We start from the raw sequence: 24,014 nt of genomic DNA, 5'->3' as shown, positions 1-24,014 counted from the left end.
TCTGAGGCTGATGGAGTCTCTGGTTTATGTGGCCCTTTCTGTCTCTTGGACCCATATTTTCCTTGTGTCTTTGGTGTTCTTCATTCTTCTTTGCTCCAGTTGGGTTGAGACCAATTGATGCATCTTAGATGGCCACTTGCTAGCTTCTAAGACCCCAGACACCACTCACCAAAGCGGGATGCAGAACATTTTCTTAATAAACTTTGTTATGCCAATTGACCTAGATGTCCCCTGAAACCTTGGTCCCTAGACCCCCGCCCCTGCTACTCTGTCCCTTGAAGTGTTTGGTTGTATTCAGGAAACAGCTTTCGGATTAGTCCAGTTGTTCTGACTCCCCCTGTATTGTATGTTGTCCTTCCCGTCACCTAAAATAATTCTTGTCTACTAATTAGTGAATACCCCTCTCCCTCCCTCTCTCTCCACCCTCTCAACCATCAAAGAATGTTTTCTTCTGTGTTTAAACCTTTTCTTGAGTTCTTATAATAGTGGTCTCATACAATATTTGTCCTGTTGCAACTGACTAATTTCACTCAGCATAATGACTTCCAGATTCCTCCATGTTATGTTTCATGGATTCATCATTGTTCTTCATCGTTGGGTAGTATTTCATTGCGTGAGTATACCATAATTTGTTTATCCATTAATCCGTTGACTGGCACCTTGGTTATTTCCATCTTTTTGCTAAACAATTGGCAATGAACATGGGTATGCATGTATCTATTCATGTGAAGGCTCTTATTTCTCTAGGATATATTCCCAGGAGTGGAGCTGCTGGATTGTATGGTAGTTCTATTTCTGGCTTTTTTAAGGAAGCACCAAATTGATTTCCAAAGTGGCTGTACCATTTTACTTTCCCACCAGCAGTGTACTAGTGTTCCAGTCTCTATAGAACCTCTCCAACATTGATTAGTTTGTGTTTTTTGAATTAACGACAGCCTTGTTGGGGAGAGATGGTATCTCATTGTAGTTTTGATTTGCATTTCTCTAATAGCTAGTGATCGTGAGCATTTCCTCATGTATCTGTTAGCCACCTGAATGTCTTCTTTGGTGAAGTGCCTGTTCATATCCTTTGCCCACTTTTTAATTGGTTTATTTGTCTTTTTGTTGTTGAGGTTTTGCAGTATCTTGTAGATTTTAAATATTAGGTGCTGATGGGATTTGTCATAGCCAATTTTTTTTCCCAGACTGTAGGTTGTCCTTTTACTCTTTTGGTAAAGTCTTTGGATGAGCATAAGTGTTTGATTTTTAGGAGCTCCCAGTTATCTAGTTTCTTTTCTGGTGTTTGTACACTGCTAGTAATGTTTTGTGTACTGTTTATGCCATGTATTAGGGCTCCTAGCGTTGTCTCTATTTCTTCTTCCATGATTTTTATTGTTCTAGATTTTATATTTAGGTCTTTGATCCATTTTGAGTTAGTTTTTCTACATGGTGTAAGGTATGTTTCATATCTTTGCGAGATGGATATCCAGTGATGCCAGCATCATCTGTTAAAGAGACTGTCTCTTCCCCATTCCATGGACTTTGGGCCTTTGTCAAATATCAGTTACTCATAGGTGAATGAATTTATGTCTGGATTCTCAATTCTGCTCCATTGTTCTGCTGTTGTACTAGTACCAGGTTGTTTTGACTACTGTGGCAGTATAACACATTCTAAAATCAGGTAGTGTGAGGCCTCCCACTTTGTTCTTGTTTTTCAGTAATGCTTTCCTTATCCGGGGCCACTTCTCTTTCTCCATCATATTAAAATAGTGCCATTGGAATTTGTATCGGAATTGCATTGTATCTGTAGATTGCTTTGGGTAGAATAGCATTTTCACAATGTTGAGTCTTCCTATCCATGAGCAAAGTATGTTTTTCCACTTATGTAGGTTTCTTTTGGTTTCTTGCGGTAGTGTCTTATAGTTTTCTTCGTATAGGTGTTTTACATCTCTGGTTAGATTTATTCCTAAGTATTTTATCTTCTTGGGGGCTATTCTAAATAGTATTGATTTGGTGATTTCCTCTTTGATGTTGTCTTTGTTGGTGTAGAGGAATCCAACTGATTTTTGTATGTTTATCTTGTGTCCTGATAATCTGCTGAACTATTAGTTTCAGTAGTTTTCTTGAGGATTCTTTAAGGTTTTCTGTGTATAAGAACATATTATCTGCAAATAGAGATACTTTTACTTCTTCCTTACTAATTTGGATGTCCTTTATTTCTTTATTTATTTATTTATTTTTAATCTCTCTGGTTGGGACTTCCAATACAATGTTGAATAAGAGTGGTGATAAAGGGCATCCTTGTCTGGTTCCCATTCTTAGGGGGAATGCTTTCAGACTCTTTTCATTTAGGATGATGTTAGCTGTTGGCTTTGTATAAATGCCCTTTATTATGTTGAGGAATTTTCCTTCTATTCCTATTTTGCTGAGAGTTTTTATCATGAATGGGTGCTGGACTTTGTCAAATGCCTTTTCTGCATCAATTGATAGGATCATGTGATTCTTGTCTTTTGTTTTATTTGTGTGATGGGTTACATTAATTGTTTTTCTAATGTTAAACCATCCCTGTATACCTGGTATGAATCCCACTTCTTGGTCATGGTGAATTATTTTTTTGATATGTTGTTGAATTCTATTGGCTAGAATTTTGTTGAGGATTTTTGAGTCTAAGTCCATGAGGGATATTGGTCTGTAATTTTCTTTTTTTGTCGTGTCTTTACTGGTTTTGGTATCAGGGCTATGCTGGCTTCATAGAATGAATTTGGGAGTATCCCATCCTCTTCTACACTCTGAAATACCTTTAGTAGTAGCGGTGTTAACTTTTCTCTGAAAATTTGGTAGAATTCTCCAGTGAACCCAGCGTGGCCAGAGCTTTTTTTGTTGTTGTTGAAAGTTTTTTAATTACCTTTTCAATCTCTTCTTCTGTTATAGGTTTATTTTGTTTCTGTTAGTTTAGGTAGGTAATGTGTTTCTAGAAATTTGTCCATTTCCTCTAGGATTTCAAATTTGTTAGAGTACAATTTTTCATAGTATTCTGTTATGCTTCTTTTAATTTCAGTTGGTTTTGTTGTGATATCGTCCATCTCATTTATTATTTGGGTTATTTGTTTCCTATCCTGTTTTTCTTTTGTCAGTTAGGCCAGTGGTTTACTGATTTTACCGATCTTTTTAAAGAACAAGCTCTTGGTCTTGTTAACTTGTGTTTCGATTTCATTTAATTCTGCTCTAATTTTTATTATTTGCTTTCTTCTGGTGCCCAAGGCTTTCTTTTGCTGTTCTCTTTCTATTTGTTCGAGGTGTAGGGTTTATGCTTTGATTTTGGCCCTTTCTTCTCTTTGGATTTGTGCATTTACTGCTATTAATTGACTTCCTAGCACTGCTTTTGCTGTGTCCCAAAAGTTCTGGTAGGGTTTGTTTTCATTCTCATTTGATTCTATGAATTTCTTTATTCCATCCTTAATTTCTTCTATAACTCAGTAGTTTTTGAGCAAGGTGTTGTTCAGTTTCTGTATATTTGATTTTTTTTCTTGCTGTTTCTGTTATTGATTTCTACTTTTATGGCTTTATGGTCAGAAAAGATGCTTGTAATATTTTGATGTTTTGCACTCTGTTGAGGCTTGCTTTATGGCCTAATATGTGGTCTATTGTGGAGAATGTTCCATGTGCATTGGAAAAGAAAGTATACTTGGCTCCTGTTGGGTGGAGTGTTCTGTGTATGTCTATGAGGTCAAGTTGGTTGATTGTGGCATTTAGATCTTCTGTGTCTTTATTTAGCTTCTATCTGGGTGTTTTGTCCTTCACTGAAAGTGGTGTGTTGAAGTCTCCTACTATTATTGTGGAGCTGTCTATCTCTCTTTTCCAGGCTGTTCGAGTTTGTTTTGTGTATTTTGGAGCCCTGTCATTAGTGCATAAATATTGATTATGGTAATGTCCTCCTGGTGAATTGACCCTTTAATCATTACATAGTGTCCTTCCTTATCCTTTGTGGTGGATTTTACTTTAAAGCCTATTTTGTCAGAAATTAATATTGCCACTCCTGCTCTTTTTTGATTGTTGTTTGGTTGGTATATTTTTATCTATCCTTTGAGTTTTAGTTTGTTTGTGTCTCTAAGTCTAAGGTGTGTCTCTTGTAGGCAGCATATAGATGGATCATGTTTTTTCATCCATTCTGCCACCTCTGTTTCTTCATGGGTGCATTTAGTCCATTTACGTTCAGTGTAATTATGGATAGGTATGAGTTTAGTGCTGTCATTTTGATGTCTTTTTTTGTGTGTTGTTGACAGCTTCTTAGTCCCACTTGATTTTCTGTGCTGAGTCATTTTTCTTTATATATTTTGTTTTCTTCTTTTTCATTGTTGTTGATTTTGTATTTGCTGAGTCTTATGTTTTTCTTGTTTTTTATTTTGATGTATAGGAAGGATTGTTAGTTTCCTTTGTGGTTGCCTTAATATTTACCCTATTTTCCTAAGTTTAAACCAATCTTTTATTTCTTTCTATCACCTTGACTCCCTCTCCATATGAAAGATCTATGACTACATTTTTTAGGTCCTCTTTTTTGTTTTAATGTTGTCATCTTTTACATAATGACATCTCTGTTTCCCTGTTTTGAATGTGTTAGCTTTGATTTATTTTTGTGATTTTCCTATCTGGGTTGATATCTGGTTGTTTTGCCTTGTTTTATAGTTTTGGGTTGTTATCTGATGTTGACTTTCTAACCAGAGGACTCCCTTTAGTATTTCTTGTAATTTTGGTTTGGTTTTAGCAAATTCCCTAAACTTTTACTTATCTGGAAAAGTCCTGTTTCACCATCACATATGAGAGAGAGTTTTGCTGGACATATAATTGTAGGTTGGCAGTTTTTTTCCTTCAGGGCTTTATATATGTCATGCCATTGTCTTCTTGCCTGCATGGTTTCTGCTGAGTAGTCCAAGCTTAGTGTTATTGACTCTCCTTTGTAGGTGACTTTTCATTTATCCCTAGCCACTCTTAAAATTCTCTGTTTATATTTGGTTTTGGCAAGTTTGATTGTAATATGTCTTGGTGACTTTTGGCGGGGGGGGGATCTACTGTGTGTGGTTTTTGATGAGCATCTTGGATAGATATCTTCTCATGTTTCATGATATAAGAGAAGTTTTCTGTCAACAAATCTTTAACAATTCTCTCTGTATTTTCTGTTAAACCCTTCCCCTCCCCCTACCCCCCTTCTGGTACTCCTGTGTCTCATAGGTTATTCCTCTTGATAGAGTCCCACATAATTCTTACAGTTTCTTCCTTTTTTAAAATTCTTTTACCTGATTTTTCCTCAAACATGTTGGTGTCGAGTGCTTTATCTTCAATCTCACTACTTCTGACTTTCATTGCCTCAATTTTCCTCGTATGACTTTCTATTGAGCTGTCTAATTCTGAAACTTTATTGTCAATCTTCTGGATTTCTGTTTGCTGTCTCTCTATGGATTCTTGCAGCCTACTAAATTTGTCACTATGCTCTTCTCTAATCTTCAGTTTCTCCAATGCTTTGTGTGCTGCTTGGCTTGCTCTGCATTTTGCCTGATCTCTTGAAGAGTTCTGTGTATTAATCTTTTGTATTCCACCTCTTGTAATTCCAGGAAATTCTCTTCATTTGGAAGATTTCTTGATTCCTTGTTTTGGGAGTTTGCTGAAGCCATTATGGTCTGCCTCTTTATGTGATTTGATATTGACTGTTGTCCCTGACCCATCAAGTAGTTACAGTATTTATTTATTTTATATTTGCTTACTGTGTCCTAGTTTCTTGTTTCGTTTCATTTTGATATGCCCAGATAGGCTGCTTGAGTGAACTAGTTTAATTATTGGTGCCTTTGAAGCTCTAACATCCTGTTACCAGGTGGTTAGAGCTGTTACTAGGCGTGGGGGTCCAGGAGTCCATTCGCTTTTCTTATATAGATTCAGCTCAGGTGGGCCGGTAGTCAGTCACCACGTGTGTGGTGCAGTCTCTCACCTACAGTCCTAGACACTCGGGTGATTGGTATAGGTGCAGGTATCTGGCTGCAGTAGGGGGTCATGTGCTGAGCAAGGCAGGGGGCTGCAACTGCCCTGACTGTCTGTAAGGAAAGCGTCTCCCTGTTCCCTAGAGTGCATAGGTGGGTGGGTTTTGCAGCCAGACTATGGGCACCCATAGTCGTTGGCTGTAAGGACTGGGAGGCACCACTTACTCTTGGACCCCTGTGGCGGTTGGCTAGGTGTTGTGGGTGTAACCACCAGTCCTCAGGCCCCTGGCATGAGTAGGTGAGGACCCTGCTTAATAGGCAGAGCAGTGTCAAATATCATGAACCTACCTCTCTGCCAATTAGCTGAAATATATACCTTATTGTCCTGTGCTAATGAGGACCTATGCTGTTGAAATGGGCCCACACAGGTCTACGTAGGGGTGAAAGGCATTCAAAGTCAGTGAGGCCCTTATGCCTGTGCCTAGGGAAAGCAGCTGTTTCTGCCCTGAGTTCCTGGCTTATGTGAGCTGGCAGATTATTTCTTCCCTGTTTGTTAATTTGTTCCCTCTCCAAGGCCAGGAGAATGGCTCAGGGCAAGTGCGGGGTCCTTCTTCCAGCCGAGGGGATGCAGCTGGCTGGAACACAGTGAAGCGTGGTTAAACGATAAATTTCACACACACACACAAAAAAACCTGTTGCCATCAAGTCGATTCCAACTCATAGCGACCCTATAAGACAGAGTAAAACTGCCCTATAGGGTTTCCAAGGAGCACCTGGTGGATTCAAACTGCCGACCTTTTGGTTAACAGCTCTTAAACACTACACTATTAGGGTTTCCAAAAATTTCATTAGTAATTTTTATTATTCCTTTGTTCTACATGGAGCCCTGGTGTCACAGTGGTTAGGAGCTACAGCTGCTGACCAGGAAGTTGGCAGTTCGAGTACACCAGCTGCTCCTTGGAAACACTATGGGACAGTTCTACTCTGTCCTATAGGGGTGCTATTATTTGGTATTGACCCGATGGCAACAGGTTTGATTTTTTTGGTTTGTCGTATACAGACCAAGAATACTATGTTTTGTCTCCATTAGTAATATTCAGAGTATTAATTAAATTCATGCACCCTGAAGGGGAAATTCTGCATTATTACCATCTGTTCAATAAGTTAGATTTATCAAAATTTTGGCACATGCTCTAAAGGTCCAATTTCTCAAATTATAGACAACTGATTGTTGAAGCATTACGGCCATAGTTGTAAGGACTTGAAAATCTGGATCGTTAATGTTGTCAGACGTTATCCGTGTATCATGCTTCCATTCTAATGATTGACCAAGTGGGGCGTGTATGCCTTCTATATACAGAGTTGTTTATTCAACTCTAAGCATGCATTCTCCCTTGAGAAATTGGGGTGTCACCACAACATGATGATCTGATCTCACAACAGTGTCTTTCAGAGCTAAGATTTTATTTGTCACGCCCCTGTCAATGTTACATCAATTTACACTTTTTAGGATTGTGGATTATACCAGGGTTCTAATATCTACTTGTAATTACCGATACATACTATATACATTGCTTCATTGGTGACATTGAGAGTGGTACCATCTAATGGCCCAGCCCACCATAAGATTTGATATGCCTAAGGTTTGTCGAGGAGCCTAATGGTGCAGTAGTTAAGCACTCATATGCTAACCAAAAGGTCTTCAGTTCAAACCCACCAGTTGCTCTGTGGGAGAAAGATGTGCAGTCTGCTTCCATAAAGACTATAGCTTTGAAAATCCTGTGGGTCTGTTCTACTCTGTCCTATGGGGTCCCTATGAGTTGGAATCAACTCAACAGCAATGGTTTTGGGTAAGATTTTTATTACAAGGTGATAAAAACCACCCCCCCCCAAAAAAAACCCCAAACTCATTGCCATCAAGTTGATTCCAACTCATAGCGACCCTATAGGACAGGGTTGAACTGCCCCTTGGGTTTCCTAGGCTGTAAATCTTTACAGAAACAGACTGTCACATCTTCCTTCCTCAAAGCAGCTAGTAGGTTTGAACTGCTGATCTTTTGGTTAGCAGCCAAGTGCTTAACCAACAGGGCTCCTTGCAACATAATAGAGAAGTGTGGAAAAGTCCGTGTAAAGAAACAGAGATAGAGGGACAGAAGTATCAAGGTGTCTTAATCTGGGTTCTCTAGAGGAGCAAAACCAGTTATTTGTATACATTTATATATAGAGAGAGAGATTTACTTCAAGGAAATGGTTCACACAGTTGTGGGAGTAGACAAGTTCCAAATACGTAGATTAAGGTCTCTTCTGCCACCTCACAGGATTGCAGGGACTGGCGGATCCAAAATCTGCAGGTCAGGCCACAGGCCAGAGATTTTGCAGGCTTATGTCCCAGCAACTGGAGGTCAGATGAGAAGAATGCAGGGGCAAGAGAGAGTGAGTTTTGCCAGAATATTCACTTATATACTGGTGGCAGGCCATATCCCCAAGGAAATTACTCTTTCAACTGACTGGCTGATCACATCAGGCTTCATCAAGGATGGTGATTACATTATACTATGTTATGGAAGAGCAACCACTCCAGTATCTGCCAAATCACTGAGAATCATAGCCCAGCTAAGTCGACACATAACATTAACCATCATACAGAGTAGGTATTATAGTACAACTATACAAACATTTTGTAACCTGTCAGCGATGGAACAAAGGGTTTCATTGCATCACGTCTACCAGAAAGGTTACGTTGTTGTGCCATAATGGGGATGCTGGAGGAGGAGTTGTTGGTGCATCAGAAGTGGAAAGTTCAATTGAGGCAGAGGTATTGGCAATTCAGTGCCAGGCAGCACAAACAGCAGATTAGTACTATTTGAAGAATGTGTAGAAATCCATGTGTTGGTTTGGGATCTGCTGCAATGAGTTAGTCTACTAAGACAAAAAGGCTTAGAGCAGTAAATGCAAGCAAAAGGGCATTGTAGCTTTTTGGTGACAAATCAAAAAACAATTAAATAGGAATTCGAGAAGTTCCTTTACTCTGTAGAAGCTTAGATTTTCTGTAGTTACCCAGAATGTTGTTTAGTGGCTGGGGCAATAATTTCTCCTTTACTACATGAGTTATTGTCAGATTTTATAAGGACTTTTCCAGTCAATTTGTTGTCATATGCTTAATCATATAGCAAAGCCATTAGCAACTACCCATGAATTAATATACAGATATATAATTTTCTGTCCTTCCATTAGAGTTTGTCTGATTGCTAAGCTCACAGCCACCAGTTTTGCAAATTATGCCAATTTACCTACGCCTTCCTTGGTTAGGGTCATGCCCTCCGAAGTTCGCAAGGCCACAGCCTTACAGTGTATTCCAGACGTGGGATACACGACGTGGGGGTCGTGGTAGCTCAACCATCCATAAACCACATATTGATGTGTGCCAAAAGACCTTGGTGACCCCCATTGCCCAACTGCTCATGTAACCAAATGAGGGTTCTTGCCCTGTCTTATTAGCAATCAAAATAAGATGGACACCACACCAACAGTCACAAGGGAAACATAAAGTGGAAATTTATTGTTTGCACAAACAAGGAGCAACGTGGGGCCTAGCAGCCAAACGATCACCAGCTACCAGCACCCGGGGAGCTTGGAGATTTTATGCCCTCTGGTCCCCAGAGGGCAGGATTGGAGCCCAAAATCTGACACCCAGACACCTCTCATGTTCATATTTGGAGATCCAGGCACTGAGTCATTTGCAAAGGAAGGGAACTTTTCACTTTGCAAACTGGTTCGGGTGCAGCTGTGTGCTGGAGAACATCTTCCTCTCCGGCGAAGGTCAGGTCCTGGGTCAAGTTCAGGGCCACGGCTCTTCAGGTCCTGCACATGTGCAGAGATTTCAGTCTGCACATGCGGAGGATTTTGGTGCCAAATTCAAACCGCGGTTAGGGCCTGCCATGTGGTCAGGCCAAGCAGCAGTTAGAAACCGCAGTTGGTGGGCTATGAAGGAGGGAGCTTCACTTGGACTTAAATTGACTCGTTCCTCAGAAATTCCGGCAAGCCCATTATTGGTAATGTTGAGATTTGCTCAGCTAACAAAGAGGGTAGACCATCCACCCATACGTCCTGCTCAGAAATATACCATTTCCAGTTGAGGACTCTCCAGTCAGATGTTACACCTTTTTATTTGTCAGGTGTCTGTCTAACCCATGCCAGGACTAGTTGAGGTATGTGGAAGCTGAATACTCCTTTTTTCAGTAAGTGGCTCTGTGTGTTGTAGGCTTTATACAAAGTCCACGTAAGTTTTTCCACGGGAGAACGTTTGTGTTCCACCCCAGGAAATTTTTTAGATCAAAAGCCAATCAGGTTAAATTCAAAGCCTGTAAGGTTTTTTTTTTTTTTTTTTTTTAAGCCTTAATGACCATGTGGCAAACCCTGGTGAATATAGACATTCTACTTTGCGTTTTCATTTAGAGTACAAGAGTCTGATATGTTTGCACTGCTTCTTTTAAAAATGTTAGGGAGTGTTCCTGTTTACATCCCCAAGTAAATGTCTTGTTCTTCCTAGTTGTTTCATAAAAGTAAAACATTTTTTTTTTAGAGCTAAATATCTTTATTTCAAGAAGACATTTATTAATACACTATATTCAGGGAAGAAAAGTAATTGTTTTTCAATTTTCCCCTCCCTTTGCTATGATCTAGCAATTTAATTTTGTTGTTGAGAATATACACAGCAAAACATACATCAGTTGAACTGTTTCTACGTGTACAATTCAGTGACATTGGCTACATTCTTTGAGTTGTGCAACCATTCTCACCCTCCTTACCTGATTTGTTCCTCCTCCACTAACATAAACTCACTGCCCCCTAAGGCACCTATCTAATATTTCCAGTTTCTGTTGTCACTTTGATCCCATATAGATAGTTCTTAAAAGAGCATAATGCTCCAGGCAGACATTTTTTACTAGTTAAGCTAGACTGCTGTTTGGTTTTAAGAAGACTTAAGGAAATATTTTTGGTCTAAGTTTTAAAGATTATCTCAGGGCAATAGTTTCTAGGGTCATCCAGCCCTCTTGGCTCCAGGAAGCCTGGAGTCCATGAGAATTTTAAATTCTGTTCTGCATTTTTCACCTTTGATCAAGATTCTTCTATAGAATCTTTGATCAAATGAACAGTAATGGTAGCCAGGCACCATCCAGTTCTTCTGGTCTTACGGCAAAGGAGGCAGTTGTTCATGGAGGCATAAATGTAATCTTAAGTGTGGTATATGTTGTCTCCAATATCCAAATAAAACTATTAGTTTTTTGCGCTTCTTCTTTGGTAATGTGGGTAATATCCCTAACAATTTGTTGATTACAGGATTAAGAATAGAAAGCCGAGAGAAAAGGTCCCAAGGCACCTTAGACTCAGTATGACTTGCTTCGACTGCCTCCCCAGTGTGAACCTCGGCAGTGGTTACTCTTTGAGCAACTTCATGTTGACTGTCTTGATAGACACACAACATTGATTACCAACTAAGGCACAGACACCACCTTAAGAGACTAACACATAATCTAAAGCTAACCTGTTTTGTAAATTTTGCAATTCTCAGGAGATGGTCTTTGTGATGTGAATGTTACGTGTCAACTTGGCTGGGCTATGATTCTTAGTGGGTTGGCAGACACGATGTAATCATCTTCCATTTTGTGAGCTTAGTAGAAAGGGAAGTTTCCTTGGGGATGTGGCCTGTCTTCAGTATCTTCTGGCAGATCTTGCTCTCTTTTTTGATCCCACACTCTTCTCGTTGCCTGACCTCGGGTTCTTGGGACATAAGCCTACAGAAGTCCCTGGCACGTGGCCTGACCTGCAGATTTTAGATTCACCAGCTTCCACAACCCTGTGAGCCAGCGAAGGCCTCCAGCTTGTCAGATTGTCAAGATGGACAGATTCTGGGTTCTTTAGCCCCTGCAACCAAGTGAGCCAGCAGAAGTCCTCAGTCTGTTGTCTGACTCATGGATTTGGGACTTTTCAGGCCCCACAATTGTGTGAGCCATTTCCTCACAATTGCTTGAGCCATTTCCTTGAAATAAAGTTCTCTCTCTATATATTTATATACGCTTCACTGGTTTTGCTCCTTTACAGAACCCAAAGACAGTCATTAAAGCAGATCCTAACTGTTGTACTGAGTTCTATAATTCCAAACCAATTCTTTTAAAACTCATTTGGAGCCTGATAATAATTCTTTACATGCATGACAAACCAATACCAGATAAAAAGAAAATGAATCCTACAAATGAGGCTCCAAATAGGGTGCATTTGGCCCTTCAGCACTAAGGGCCAATGTTATAGACAAGATAATGTTCTTTAAAGCAAAGAAGGGCTTAATGCTAGAGTCTGTAGAAGAAACATTAGCTTAATACCACAATTCAGAATATATTTTAAGAGGGGCTGAGTAACTATCTAGGTTTTAATTTTTCATTTGTTTTCTACAGAAAGTCTCCTAAAGAGGTTATTTTAAATTTATTAGATTTATTGGGATCTGAGAATACCAATTAAAACAAGCCTCTCATTTTGGGTGTTTAAAATTAGCATAGTAGTTTTCTCCCCAATTTGCCCTGTAAACAATCTTATCTAAAGAGAATGAATCCCACAAAGACCACTGAAGTTCTAAATTATCCAGAGACTTAAAAATGACAAATCTGAGGACCAAAAGGAATGTTTAGCCATCCGATTATTTTTTTTTTAATGAGCCAAACTGGGGTGTTTAAGGAGATGGTTGGAGTAATTACTCCTTAGAGAAGAGGTTTTATAATTTTATCCGTGATGATTTTAAATACACCTTTCAGGTTATGTTGTAGAGTAATAACAATCTTTTTTGTTGGACTTGAACCTGGAGCCATGTTGCTCCAAAGACTGCCAGCACCCATTTTTCAATAAGGAGAGTCGGCTGAGGTGGCATGAAAACTGGGAGGTGGAGAGACGCACCGCAGAGTGAGAAGCTGGGTTCTGGCCATGTATTTTGAGCCTGGAGTCCACAGTTTCCCAAATTGAACTGGGTGATTAAAAACTTCAGACCCCTTCCCAGCCTCACTACATCAGGATCTGCAGGGAACCCTAGGAAGGTGTCCTACTCTCAACCAAAGCTAGGAGCATTTAGGAATATGAACCAATTGATTTCCTTTATGGTTTAAGTGAATTTTGCCAACACAAACATCCTAAATGATACAGGTAAGTTAAATTTGGTTCCCTTAGTTTTTTCCATCTTTATTTTGCAGACAAGTAAGTGTAAGCTCTCAATGGAATATTTTATTACTTCCTTTGATGAAATTCAAAGGACAACCTCTGTTAGGATTTCTCTGGAAAAAAAAAAAAAAGAGCAGGTTGAGAAATAGATCTTTTTAATCTCTCTTCCCTCCCATTACTCCTCCCTCTGGCCCTGGACACCTAGTTAAACACGCTCCGTGAGATGTTCAGAATCACTTCCAGACATCCCAACCTGTCTGTCTGCAGAATGGACCTCAGCGCTGCAAACCACCGCATACCTCTGAGCGATGGAAACAGCATTCCCATCATCGGGCTTGGTACCTACTCTGATCCTAAGTTGGTAAGCTTATCCCTCTCACTTTTCTTAACTCTCTTGTCCAAAGCATCAGCTGGACTTCATTTGGAATGCCTGTCATTGATTTACTTTTTTGTCATAATCAAAGCAACCTCCAAGGGCTGCTGTTTGTCTGAGTGGATGTTGAGCTAAAGGTTAAACTAAATCAGTAAATGTTTCTCTTCTGCTTAGAAATTATTTGGGATTAGCAAGTGAGAGGTTTCTGCTTTCTCTTCTGAAATTCAGCTGAATGCTAATCATTAGACCGAACAAAGGCATGTGAATTTGTGAGCTCATGGCTTGTGAGGATTTTGAAGTTTATATTTGAGAATTTTTTGTTTAGTCTAACAAACACTGCCCCATTCCTGTCATGTCAATTCCCATTCATAGCGATCCTATAGGACAGAGTACAGGGTTCCCAAGGCAGACTGCCAGTTCTTTCTCCCGTGGAGCAGCTGTTGAGTTTGAACTGCCGACCTTTGGGTTAGCAGCTGAGCACTTAACCACTCTGCCAGCAGGGCTCCTTAACAAACAGTGAGTAACTACCATGTGCTAAGCACTAAAAATGTGCTAAGCACTAGGCTATGGAAAAGTCAAAGATGAAGAGAGCCTAGGCTAGAGGTTAAAAACCTGGTAGGGAAGGCTGACTCCTAATTGCAGAACACCTAACTGTGGAACACCAAAGAGAAAAAAACAAATAAATGCTGCCTGAGAACTGTAAACATTGTCTCTCTGAAAACACAGGAAAGGGAAGAGTTAAATTTGACCGTGAAGACTGAAGTGGGTTTCGTTCCAAACATGATAAAGTTTCTGCTTAGAAGAAGAATATTTTCTGTATTCCTCACTGCAGTTCAACAGTTAATGCTGATGACCGATAAGAGGTAGTGTGTGTAGAAACGCAAACATGTGTGAGAACATGTTTGGCTGAACTCTGTAAAGCTAAGGATGAATTGGCCAGGCTGACAAGAGGAGTTGGGCAGGACATTTTAGGCACGAGGATCCATACGATCCATCCAGGGAAGGCCAAGCCCGTGGTGGCTGGCTCCTGGAGTTAATGGTGGAGACTGACGGGGCTGAATCTGGAAATGCCAATGAAGAACCAGGTCAAGGGTTATCTCTTCTTAGAAACCCATTCCCCAGTCTCCAGGCACTGCTTGTCTCCCAGTGTGCTCATATAGCCCTGAGCTCAATTTTTTCCTAGCAATCATCACACTATATTATCATCATTGTTTCTCCACCGGCTTGGGGAAACCCATCAGGAAAAGACACCAGGACATGGTCAGCTCTGTAGTCCCAGGACAGTGTCTCCTATATAATCATTGTTCAGCTAATGTTTGTCTCATTATTGAAACAGTTTACAAAAGGGGATGCATATGTATGTGTGCATCAGAGAACATGGAGGTGTCCTTAGAGAAAATAATAGCTAAAATTTACTGAACACTTAACCATGTGCCAGGAACTCTCCTGAGGGTTTTACATTATTCGCATTTTCCAGTTTAGTCCTCTCAGCCTTCTGAACTAGACACCATTTAACCCCTGGAAAAACAGAGGCACGAGGAGATTAAATCAACTTCCCCAAGGTTGTAAAGCTAAGGCATGAAGCTTGGATTTGAACTTACGCAGTTCGGCTCCAGATACTATACTGTGAACCCTTAGACTACATTGCCTTTCATGAAGGTATCTTATGAGTATCAATGAAGCAGCATATTTCTAACTATGACTTTCTATATGTATTTCTGTATATGAAAACGCCTGTTGTTGTCTTATGCCATCGGAGTCAATTCTGACTCATGGAGGTTACATGTGTTAACAGAGTAGAACTGTTTTATAGGGTTTTCTTGGCTGTAATTGTTACAGAAGCAGATCACCAGGCCTTTCCTTAGGTGGCACCCCTGGGTGGGTTCGAACCGCCAACCATTTGTGCCACCCATGAAAGTGTGAAAGTGCCTAGGAGTGAGTATATACATATTCTGAAACTCATTAGGGTGCAAGGTGTTGCGTCTGCTAATAAGTGTTATTAAGTGCTGTCTTAGTCATCTTGTGCTGCTACAATAGAAATACTACAAGAGGATGGCTTTGACAAACAGAAATTTATTCTCTCACAGTTTATGAAGCTAAAAATCCAAATTCAGGGCATCAGCTCTATTGCAAGGCTTTCTCTCTCTGTTGGGTCTGGGGGAAGATCCTTGTCATCAATCTTCCCATGGTCTAGGGACTTCTCTGCACAGGAACCTTGGGTCCAAAGGATGCGCTCTGCTCCCAGTATTGCTTTCTTGGTGGTATAATATCCCCAACTCTCTGCTTGCTTCCTTTTCCTTTTATCTCTTGTAAGATAAAAGGTGGTGCAGGCTACACCCCAGAGAAACTCTCTTTACATTGGATCAAGGATGTGATGTTAGTCAGGGTGTTACAATTCACCCTAATCCTCTTTAACATAATCTAATCTTGCCTAATTAACTACAGGCAGAGATCAGGTTGTAGAACACATAGGGAAATTACAATCACACAGTGGAGAACAGCCACACAATATTGGGAATCATGGCTTAATGAAATTAACACATATTTTGGGGGGACACAATTCAATCCATGACAAATACCTACTATGTGCTTAAAGGAGCCCTGGTTGTGCAGTGTTTAAGTGCTCGGCTGCTAACCAAAAAGTCAGTGGTTCAAAAAAAGATGTGGAAGTCTGCTACCATAAACAATATAGTCTTGGGAATCCTGTGGGGCAGTTCTACTCTGTGCTATAGGGTTGCTGTGAGTTGGAATCAACTCACAGCAATGGGTTATATGCTTAGTGGGTGCATTGGTGGTTCACTGGTAGGATTCTCACTTCCTATGCCCAGCTTGACCCCCGACCCATGCACCTCATGTGCAGCCCCCACCCATCCGTCAGTGGAGGTTTGTGTGTTGCTGTGATGCTGAACAGATTTCAATGGGGCTTCCAGGCTAAGACGAACTAGGAAGAAAGGCCTGGAGATCTACTTCTAAAAATCAGTCAGTGAAAACAGTATCGATCACAACAGTCAGATCTGAAACCAATCATGGGGATTTCACAGGGCCGGGCAGTGCTCCTTCCTTTGTGCATGAGCTCACCTTCAGTCAGCGACCTACCTGACAGCAGCTAGCAACAACAGCAGCAGTTGTAAGCAGCATACATGAAAAATGTGTCCTTAATAGACGTTAGAGCTTCAAAGGGACCAATAAACTAGCTCACTTGAGCAGCCTATTTGGGCTTATCAAAACAAAACAAGAAGCTAAGACACAGTAAGCAAACATAAAGTAAATAAATACAGTAACCAATTGATGGCTCGGGGACAACAATCAATATCAAATCATATAAAGAGGCAGACCATAATGGCTTCAGCAAGATCCTACAACAAGGAATCAAGAAATCTTCCAAATGAAGAGAATTTCCTGAAATTACAAGAGATGGAATACGGAAGATTAATACTCAGGAAGGAGATCAGGCAAAATGCAGAGCAAGCCAAGCAGCACACAGACAAAGCATTAGAGAAACTGAAGAAGATTAGAGAAGAGCATAAGGACAAATTTAGTAGGCTGCAAGAATCCATAGAGAGACAGCAAACAGAAATCCAGAAGATTAACAATAAAGTTTCAGAATTAGACAACTCAATAGAAAGTCATAGGAGGAAAATTGAGGCAATGGAAGTCACAAGCAGTGAGATTGAAGATAAAGCACTTGACACCAACATATTTGAGGAAAAATCAGATAAAAGAATTAAAAAAAATTAAGAAACCCTAAGAAATTATGTGGGACTCTATCAAGAGGAATAATCTATGAGTGACTGAAGTACCAGAATGAGGGGAATAATAGAAAATACAGAGAGAATTGTTGAAGATTTGTTGGCAGAAAACTTCCCTGATATTGTGAAAGATGAGAAGATACCTATCTGAGATGCTCATCAAGCACCACACAAGGTAGATCCCCCCAAAAGTCACCAAGACATATTATAATCAAACTTGCCAAAACCGAATATAAACAGAGAATTTTAAGAGTGGCTAGGGATAAGTGAAAAGTCACCTACAAAGGAGGGTTAATAACACAAAGCTCGGACTACTCAGCAGAAACCATGCAGGCAAGAAGGCAACAGGATGACATATACAAAGCCTTGAAGGAAAAAATTGCCAGCTGACAATTATATATCCAGCAAAACTCTCTCTGAAATATGAAGGTGAAATTAGGACATTTCCAGATAAACAGAAGTTTAGGAAATTTGCTAAAACCAAACCAAAACTACAAGAAATACTAAAGGGAGTCCTCTGGTTAAAAATCAATAACATCAGATAACAATCCAAGGCTAGAACAGAGGACAGACATCAACCCAGTTAGGGAAATCACAAAAATAAATCAAAGCTAAAACACTCAAAACAAGGAAACAGTGATGTCATTATGTAAAAGATGACAACATTAAAACAAAAAAGAGGGCCTAAAAAATGTAGTCATAGATTTTTCATATGGAGAGGAAGTCAAGGTGATAGAAAGAAATAAAAGATTGGTTTAAACTTAGGAAAATAGGGTAAATATTAAGGCAACCACAAAGGAAACTAACAATCCTACACATCAAAATAAAAAACAAGAAAAATATAAAGACTCAGCACATACAAAAGCAGCAACAACAAAAAAGAAGAAAATATATAAAGAAAAATGACTCAGCACAGAAAATTAAGTGGAACTAAGAAACTGTCAACAAGACACACAAAAAAGACATCAAAATGACAGCACTAAACTCATACCTATCCATAATTATGCTGAATGTAAGTGGACTAAATGCACCAATAAAGAGACAGAGAGTGGCAGAATGGGTAAGAAAACACGATCAGTGTATATACTGCCTACAAGAGGCACACCTTAGACTTAAAGACACAAACTAAAACTCAGAGGATGGAAAAAAATAAAGCAAGCAAACAACAATTAAAAAAGAGCAGGAGTGGCAATATTAATTTCTGACAAAATAGACTTTAAAATCCACCACAAAGGATAAGGAAGGATATTATGTAATGATTGAAGAGTTAACATACCAGGAGCACATAACCGTAATAAATATTTATGCACTCAACCACAGGGCTGCAAGATACATAAAACAAACTCTAATCCGATGGCATTGAGTAGATTCCAAATCACAGTGGCCCTATAGGACAGAACAGAACTGCCCCATAAAGTTTCCAAAGAGCACCTGGCAGGTATGAACTGCTGACCCTTTGGTTAGCAGCTGAAGCACTTAACCACTGTGCCGCCAGGGTTTCCAAACAAACTCTAACAGCCTGGACAAGAGAGATAGACAACTCCACAATAATAGTAGGAGACTTCAACACACCACTTTCAGTGAAGGACAAAACATCCAGATAGAAGCTAAATAAAGACACAGAAGATCTAAATGCCACAATCAACCAACTTGACCTCATAGACATATACAGAACACTCCACCCAACAGCAGCCAAGTATACTTTCTTTTCCAACGCACATGGAACATTCTCCACAAGAGACCACATATTAGGCCATAAAGCAAGCCTCAACAGAATGCAAAACATCAAAATATTACAAGCATCTTTTCTGACCATAAAGCCGTAAAAGTAGAAATCAATAACAGAAACAGCAAGAAAAAAAATCAAATGTACAGAAACTGAACAACACCTTGCTCAAAAACTATTGAGTTATAGAAGAAATTAAGGATGGAATAAAGAAATTCATAGAATCAAATGAGAATGAAAACAAACCCTACCAGAACTTTTGGGACACAGCAAAAGCAGTGCTAGGAAGTCAATTAATAGCAGTAAATGCACAAATCGAAAGAGAAGAAAGGGCCAAAATCAAAGCCTAAACCCTACACCTCGAACAAATAGAAACAGAACAGGAAAAGAAAGCCTCGGGCACCAGAAGAAAGTAAATAATAAAAATGAGAGCAGAATTAAGTGAAATAAAGAACACAAAAACAGTTGAAAGAGTTAACAAGACCAAAAGCTGGTTCTTTGAAAAGATCAATAAAATTGATAAATCATTGGCCAAACTGACAAAAGTAAAACAGGAGAGGAGGCAAATAACCCAAATAAGAAGTGAGATGGGTGATATTACAACAGAACCAACTGAAACTAAAAGAATCATAACAGAATACTATGAAAAATTTGTAAAACCTAGAGGAAATGGACAATTTCTAGAAACTCACTACCTACCTCAAGTAACACAAACAACGGTAGAACAACTAAATAAACCTATAACAAGAGACTGAAAAGATAATTTAAAAACTCCCAACAACAACAATAACAACAACAAAAAGCCCTGGCCCTGACAGCTTCACTGGAGAATTCTACCAAACTTTCAGAGAAGAGTTAATACCACTACTACTAAAGGTATTTCAGAGCATAGAAATGGATGGAATACTTCCAAACTCATTCTATGAAGCCAGCATAACCCTGTTACCAAAACCAGGTAAAGGCACCAACCAAAAAGAAAATTATAGACCTATGTCCCTCATAAACTTAGATGCAAATATCCTCAACAAAATTCTAGCCAATAGAATTCAACAACATATCAAAAAAATAATTCACCATGACCAAGAAGTGGGATTCATACCAGGTATGCAGGGATGGTTTAACATTAGAAAAACAATCAATGTAATCCATCACATAAATAAAACAAAAGGCAAGAACCCCTTGATCTTATCAATTGATGCAGAAAAGGCATTTGACAAAGTCCAACACCCATTCATGATAAAAACTCTCAGCAAAATACGAACAGAAGGGAAATTTCTCAACATAATAAAGGGCATTTATACAAAGCCAACAGCTAACATCATCCTAAATGAAGAGAGTCTGAAAGCATTCCCCCTGAGAATGGGAACCAGACAAGGATGCCCTTTATCACCGCTCTTATTCAACATTGTGCTGGAGGTCCTAGCCAGAGCAATTAGGCTAGAAAAAGAAATAAAGGACATCCAAATTAGTAAGGCAGAAGTAAAAGTATCTCTGTTTGCAGATGACATGATCTTATACACAGAAAACCTTAAAGAATCCTCAAGAAAACTACTGAAACTAATAGTTCGGCAGATTATCAGGATACAAGATAAACATACAAAAATCAGTTGGATGCCTCTACACCAACAGAGAGAACATCAAAGAGGAAATCACCAAATCAATACTATTTAGAATAGCCCCCAAGAAGATAAAATACTTAGGAATAAATCTAACCAGAGATGTAAAAGACCTTTACAAAGAAAACTACAAGACACTACTGTAAGAAATCAAGAGAGACCTACATAAGTGGAAAGACATACCTTGCTTACAGATAGGAAGACTCAACATAGTGAAAAATGTCTCTTCTACCCAAAGCAATCTACAGATATAATGCAATCCCGATACAAATTCCAATTGCATTTTTTAATGAGACGGAGAAACAAATCACCAACTCCATACGGAAAGGAAAGAGGCCCTGGATAAGTAAAAAAAAAAAAGTGAAAATGAACAAAGTGGGAGGCCTCACACTACCTGATTTTAGAACCTATTATACCGCCACCATAGTCAAAACAGCCTAGTACTGGTACAACACAGACCAATGGAACAGAATTGAGAATCCAGACATTAGCTCATCTACTTATGAGCGCAGATATTCAACAAAGGCTCAAGGTCCCTTAAATGAGGAAAAGACAGTCTCTTTAACAAATGGTGCTGGCATAACTTGATATCTATCTGCAAAAAAAAAAAAAAACAAGACCCATACCTCACACCATGCACAAAAACTAACTCAAAATTTATCAAAGACCTAAATATGAAATCTAAAATGATAAATATCATGGAAGAAAAAATAGGGACAATGCTAGAAGCCCAAATACAGGGCATAAACAGTATATAAAACATTACTAACAATGCACAAACACCAGAAGAGAAACTAGATAACTGGGAGCTCCTAAAAATCAAACACAACCTCAACAGCAGAAGACAAATAACCCAACTGAAAAAATGGGCAAAGTATATGAACAGGCACCTCACCAAAGAAGACATTCAGGTGGCTAACATACATGAGAAAATGCTCACGATCATAAGCTATTAGAGAAATGCAAATCAAAACTACAATGAGATATCATCTCTCCCCAATGAGGCTAGTATTAACCCAAAAAACACAAAACAGTAAATGTTGGCGAGGTTGTGGAGAGACTGGAACACTGCTGGTGGGAATGTAAAATGGTACAATCACTTTGGAAATCAATCTGATGCTTCATCAAAAAGCTAGAAATAGAACTACTATATGATCCAGCAATCCCACTCCTTGGAATATACCCTGGAGAAATAAGAATCCTCACAGGAATAGATACATGCACACCTGTGTTCATTCAGTACTGTTTACAATAGCAAAAAGATGGAAGCAACCAAAGTGCCCATCTTAGGTTGAATGGACAATCAAGTTATCATATATTCGCACAACAAAATACTACCCAATGATAAAGAACAAAGAGGAATCCACGAAACATAACATGGAGGAATCTGGAAGCCATTATGCTGAGTGAAATTAGTCAGTTGCAACAGGACAAATATCGTGTGAGACCACTATTATAAGAACTCAAGAAAAGGTTTAAACACAGATGAAAACGTTCTTTGATGGTTAGAAGGGTGAGGAGGGAGGGAGGGAGAAGGGTATACACTAATTAGGTAATAGACAAGAATTATTTTAGGTGAAGGGAAAGTCAACACACGATACAAGGGGAAGTCAACACAACTGGACTAAACCAAATCTAATTCGTTTCCTGAATAGAACCAAACACTTCGAGGGACAGAGTAGCAGGGGTGGGGGTCTGGGGACCAAGGTTTCAGGGGGCATCTAGGTCAATTGGCATAACAAAGCCTATTAAGAAAATGTTCTGCGTTCCACTTTGGTGAGTGGCCACTGGGGTCTTAGAAGCTAGCAAGCGGCCATCTAAGATGCATCAGTTGGTCTCAACCCACCTGGAGCAAAGGAGAATGAAGGACATCAAGGACAGAAGGAAAATATGTGCCCAAGAGACAGAAAGGGCCACATAAACCAGAGACTCCATCAGCCTGAGACGAGAAGAACTAGATGGTGCCCTGCTACCACCAATGACTGCCCTGACAGGGAGCACAAAAGAGAATCCCTGATGGAGCAGGAGAACAGTGGGATGCAGATCTCAAATTCTAGTAAAAAGACCAGACTTAATGGTCTGACTGAGACTGGAAGGACCCCAGAGGACATGGCCCCCAGACTCTCTGTTAGCCAGAAGATAAAACCATTCCTGAAGCCAACTCTTCAGACAAAGATTAGACTGGTCTATAAGACATAAGCTGATATGGGTGAGGAGTGAGCTTCTTAGCTCAAGTAGACACAGCAGCTGGTTGAAAGGACATGGGAAATACAGGGTGGAGAGGAGGAGTGTGCTGTCACATTGTAGGGAGAGCAACTGGGGTCACATAACAACGTGTGTATAAGGTTTTGTGTTAGAAACTGACTTGAATTGTAAACTTGAATTAAAGTACAATTACAAAAAAAAAAAAAAGTCCTTATCAGCAATAATTAAACTAAAGGAAAGATCTATTTCTCTTCTCCTTTCAGACCATGAAGGGGGCCTGTGCGGCATCGGTGAAAGCCGCTATCGACGTGGGCTACCGGCACATCGATGGGGCTTACCTCTACCAAAATGAGCACGAGGTGGGGGAGGCCATCAGGCAGAAGATAGCAGAAGGAAAGGTGCGGAGGGAGGACATTTTCTACTGCGGAAAGGTGAGTCCTGTTCTCCACCCTCCGTCCTCTTGTGCTAACATGGATCTAGTGTCACTTTTCTCTGCAAAAAGTGAGGGCTCCCCAGGACCAGCAATTCTCCCTCTGGTCCTCCTCCTCCTGCCGAGAACTTACCCATAAAACCCTTACCCTAGGGTTCATTCCGACTCATAGGCATCCTATAGGACAGAGTAGAACTGCCCCATAGGGTTTCCAAGTCTCTAATCTTTACAGGAGCAGATTGCCAGCTCTTTGTCCCGAGGACCTGCTGGTGAGTTCAAACTTGTGATCTTTCAGTTAGCAGCCTTTGCCAAGAACTTAGGGACTTATTCACCCCCTGAAGGTCAGGGAGAAGCTTCTTCTTCAAGCACAGGCATTTATTTATATGACAACTTAATGTATGAAAAGCCAAATTGGCAATCAGATCAATTGGAGAGTGGAGGGAAGGGAACGCTCACATTGCATAAGCGTTTGTCAAAGCTTCTTTACAAGAGCAGCTTCTTTGTCTTTTGTGTGTGCCTCTTTGTCCATAGATCATTTTTCTTTTCATTGAGACAAATCAGGTACCATGAAACTCATCATGTTGAAGTGTACTATCCAGTAGTTTTTAAAATATTCATAAAGGGCAACCATTGCTTAATTCTAGAACATTTTTATCACTCCAAAAAGAAACCCTGTACATTATCAATCACTTTCCATTCTCCCCTTCCCCCAGCCCCTGGCAGCTACTGGTCTACTCTCTGTCTCTATGGATTTCCTGTTTTGGACA

General features: G+C 39.8%; 1 protein-coding gene across 2 annotated transcripts in view; it reads left to right on the top strand.

The window, feature by feature from the left end:
* The window catches only part of AKR1D1 (aldo-keto reductase family 1 member D1), a 114,455-nt gene that overhangs the window by 49,064 nt on the left and 41,377 nt on the right, over positions 1-24,014 (top strand). For both annotated transcript variants that reach the window (XM_049893915.1, XM_049893914.1), the window contains exons 2-3: positions 13,354-13,509; positions 23,081-23,248. In XM_049893915.1, coding sequence (XP_049749872.1) covers positions 13,372-13,509; positions 23,081-23,248 — 306 coding nt within the window. In that variant the 5' untranslated portion in view covers positions 13,354-13,371. The remainder of the gene's footprint in view (positions 1-13,353; positions 13,510-23,080; positions 23,249-24,014) is intronic.

This window comes from Elephas maximus, chromosome 8, assembly GCF_024166365.1.
Source record: "Elephas maximus indicus isolate mEleMax1 chromosome 8, mEleMax1 primary haplotype, whole genome shotgun sequence".
NCBI lineage: Eukaryota > Metazoa > Chordata > Mammalia > Proboscidea > Elephantidae > Elephas > Elephas maximus.
The sequence above is the reverse complement of the archived record's forward strand: the minus strand, read 5'-3'. Positions and strand labels throughout refer to the sequence as shown.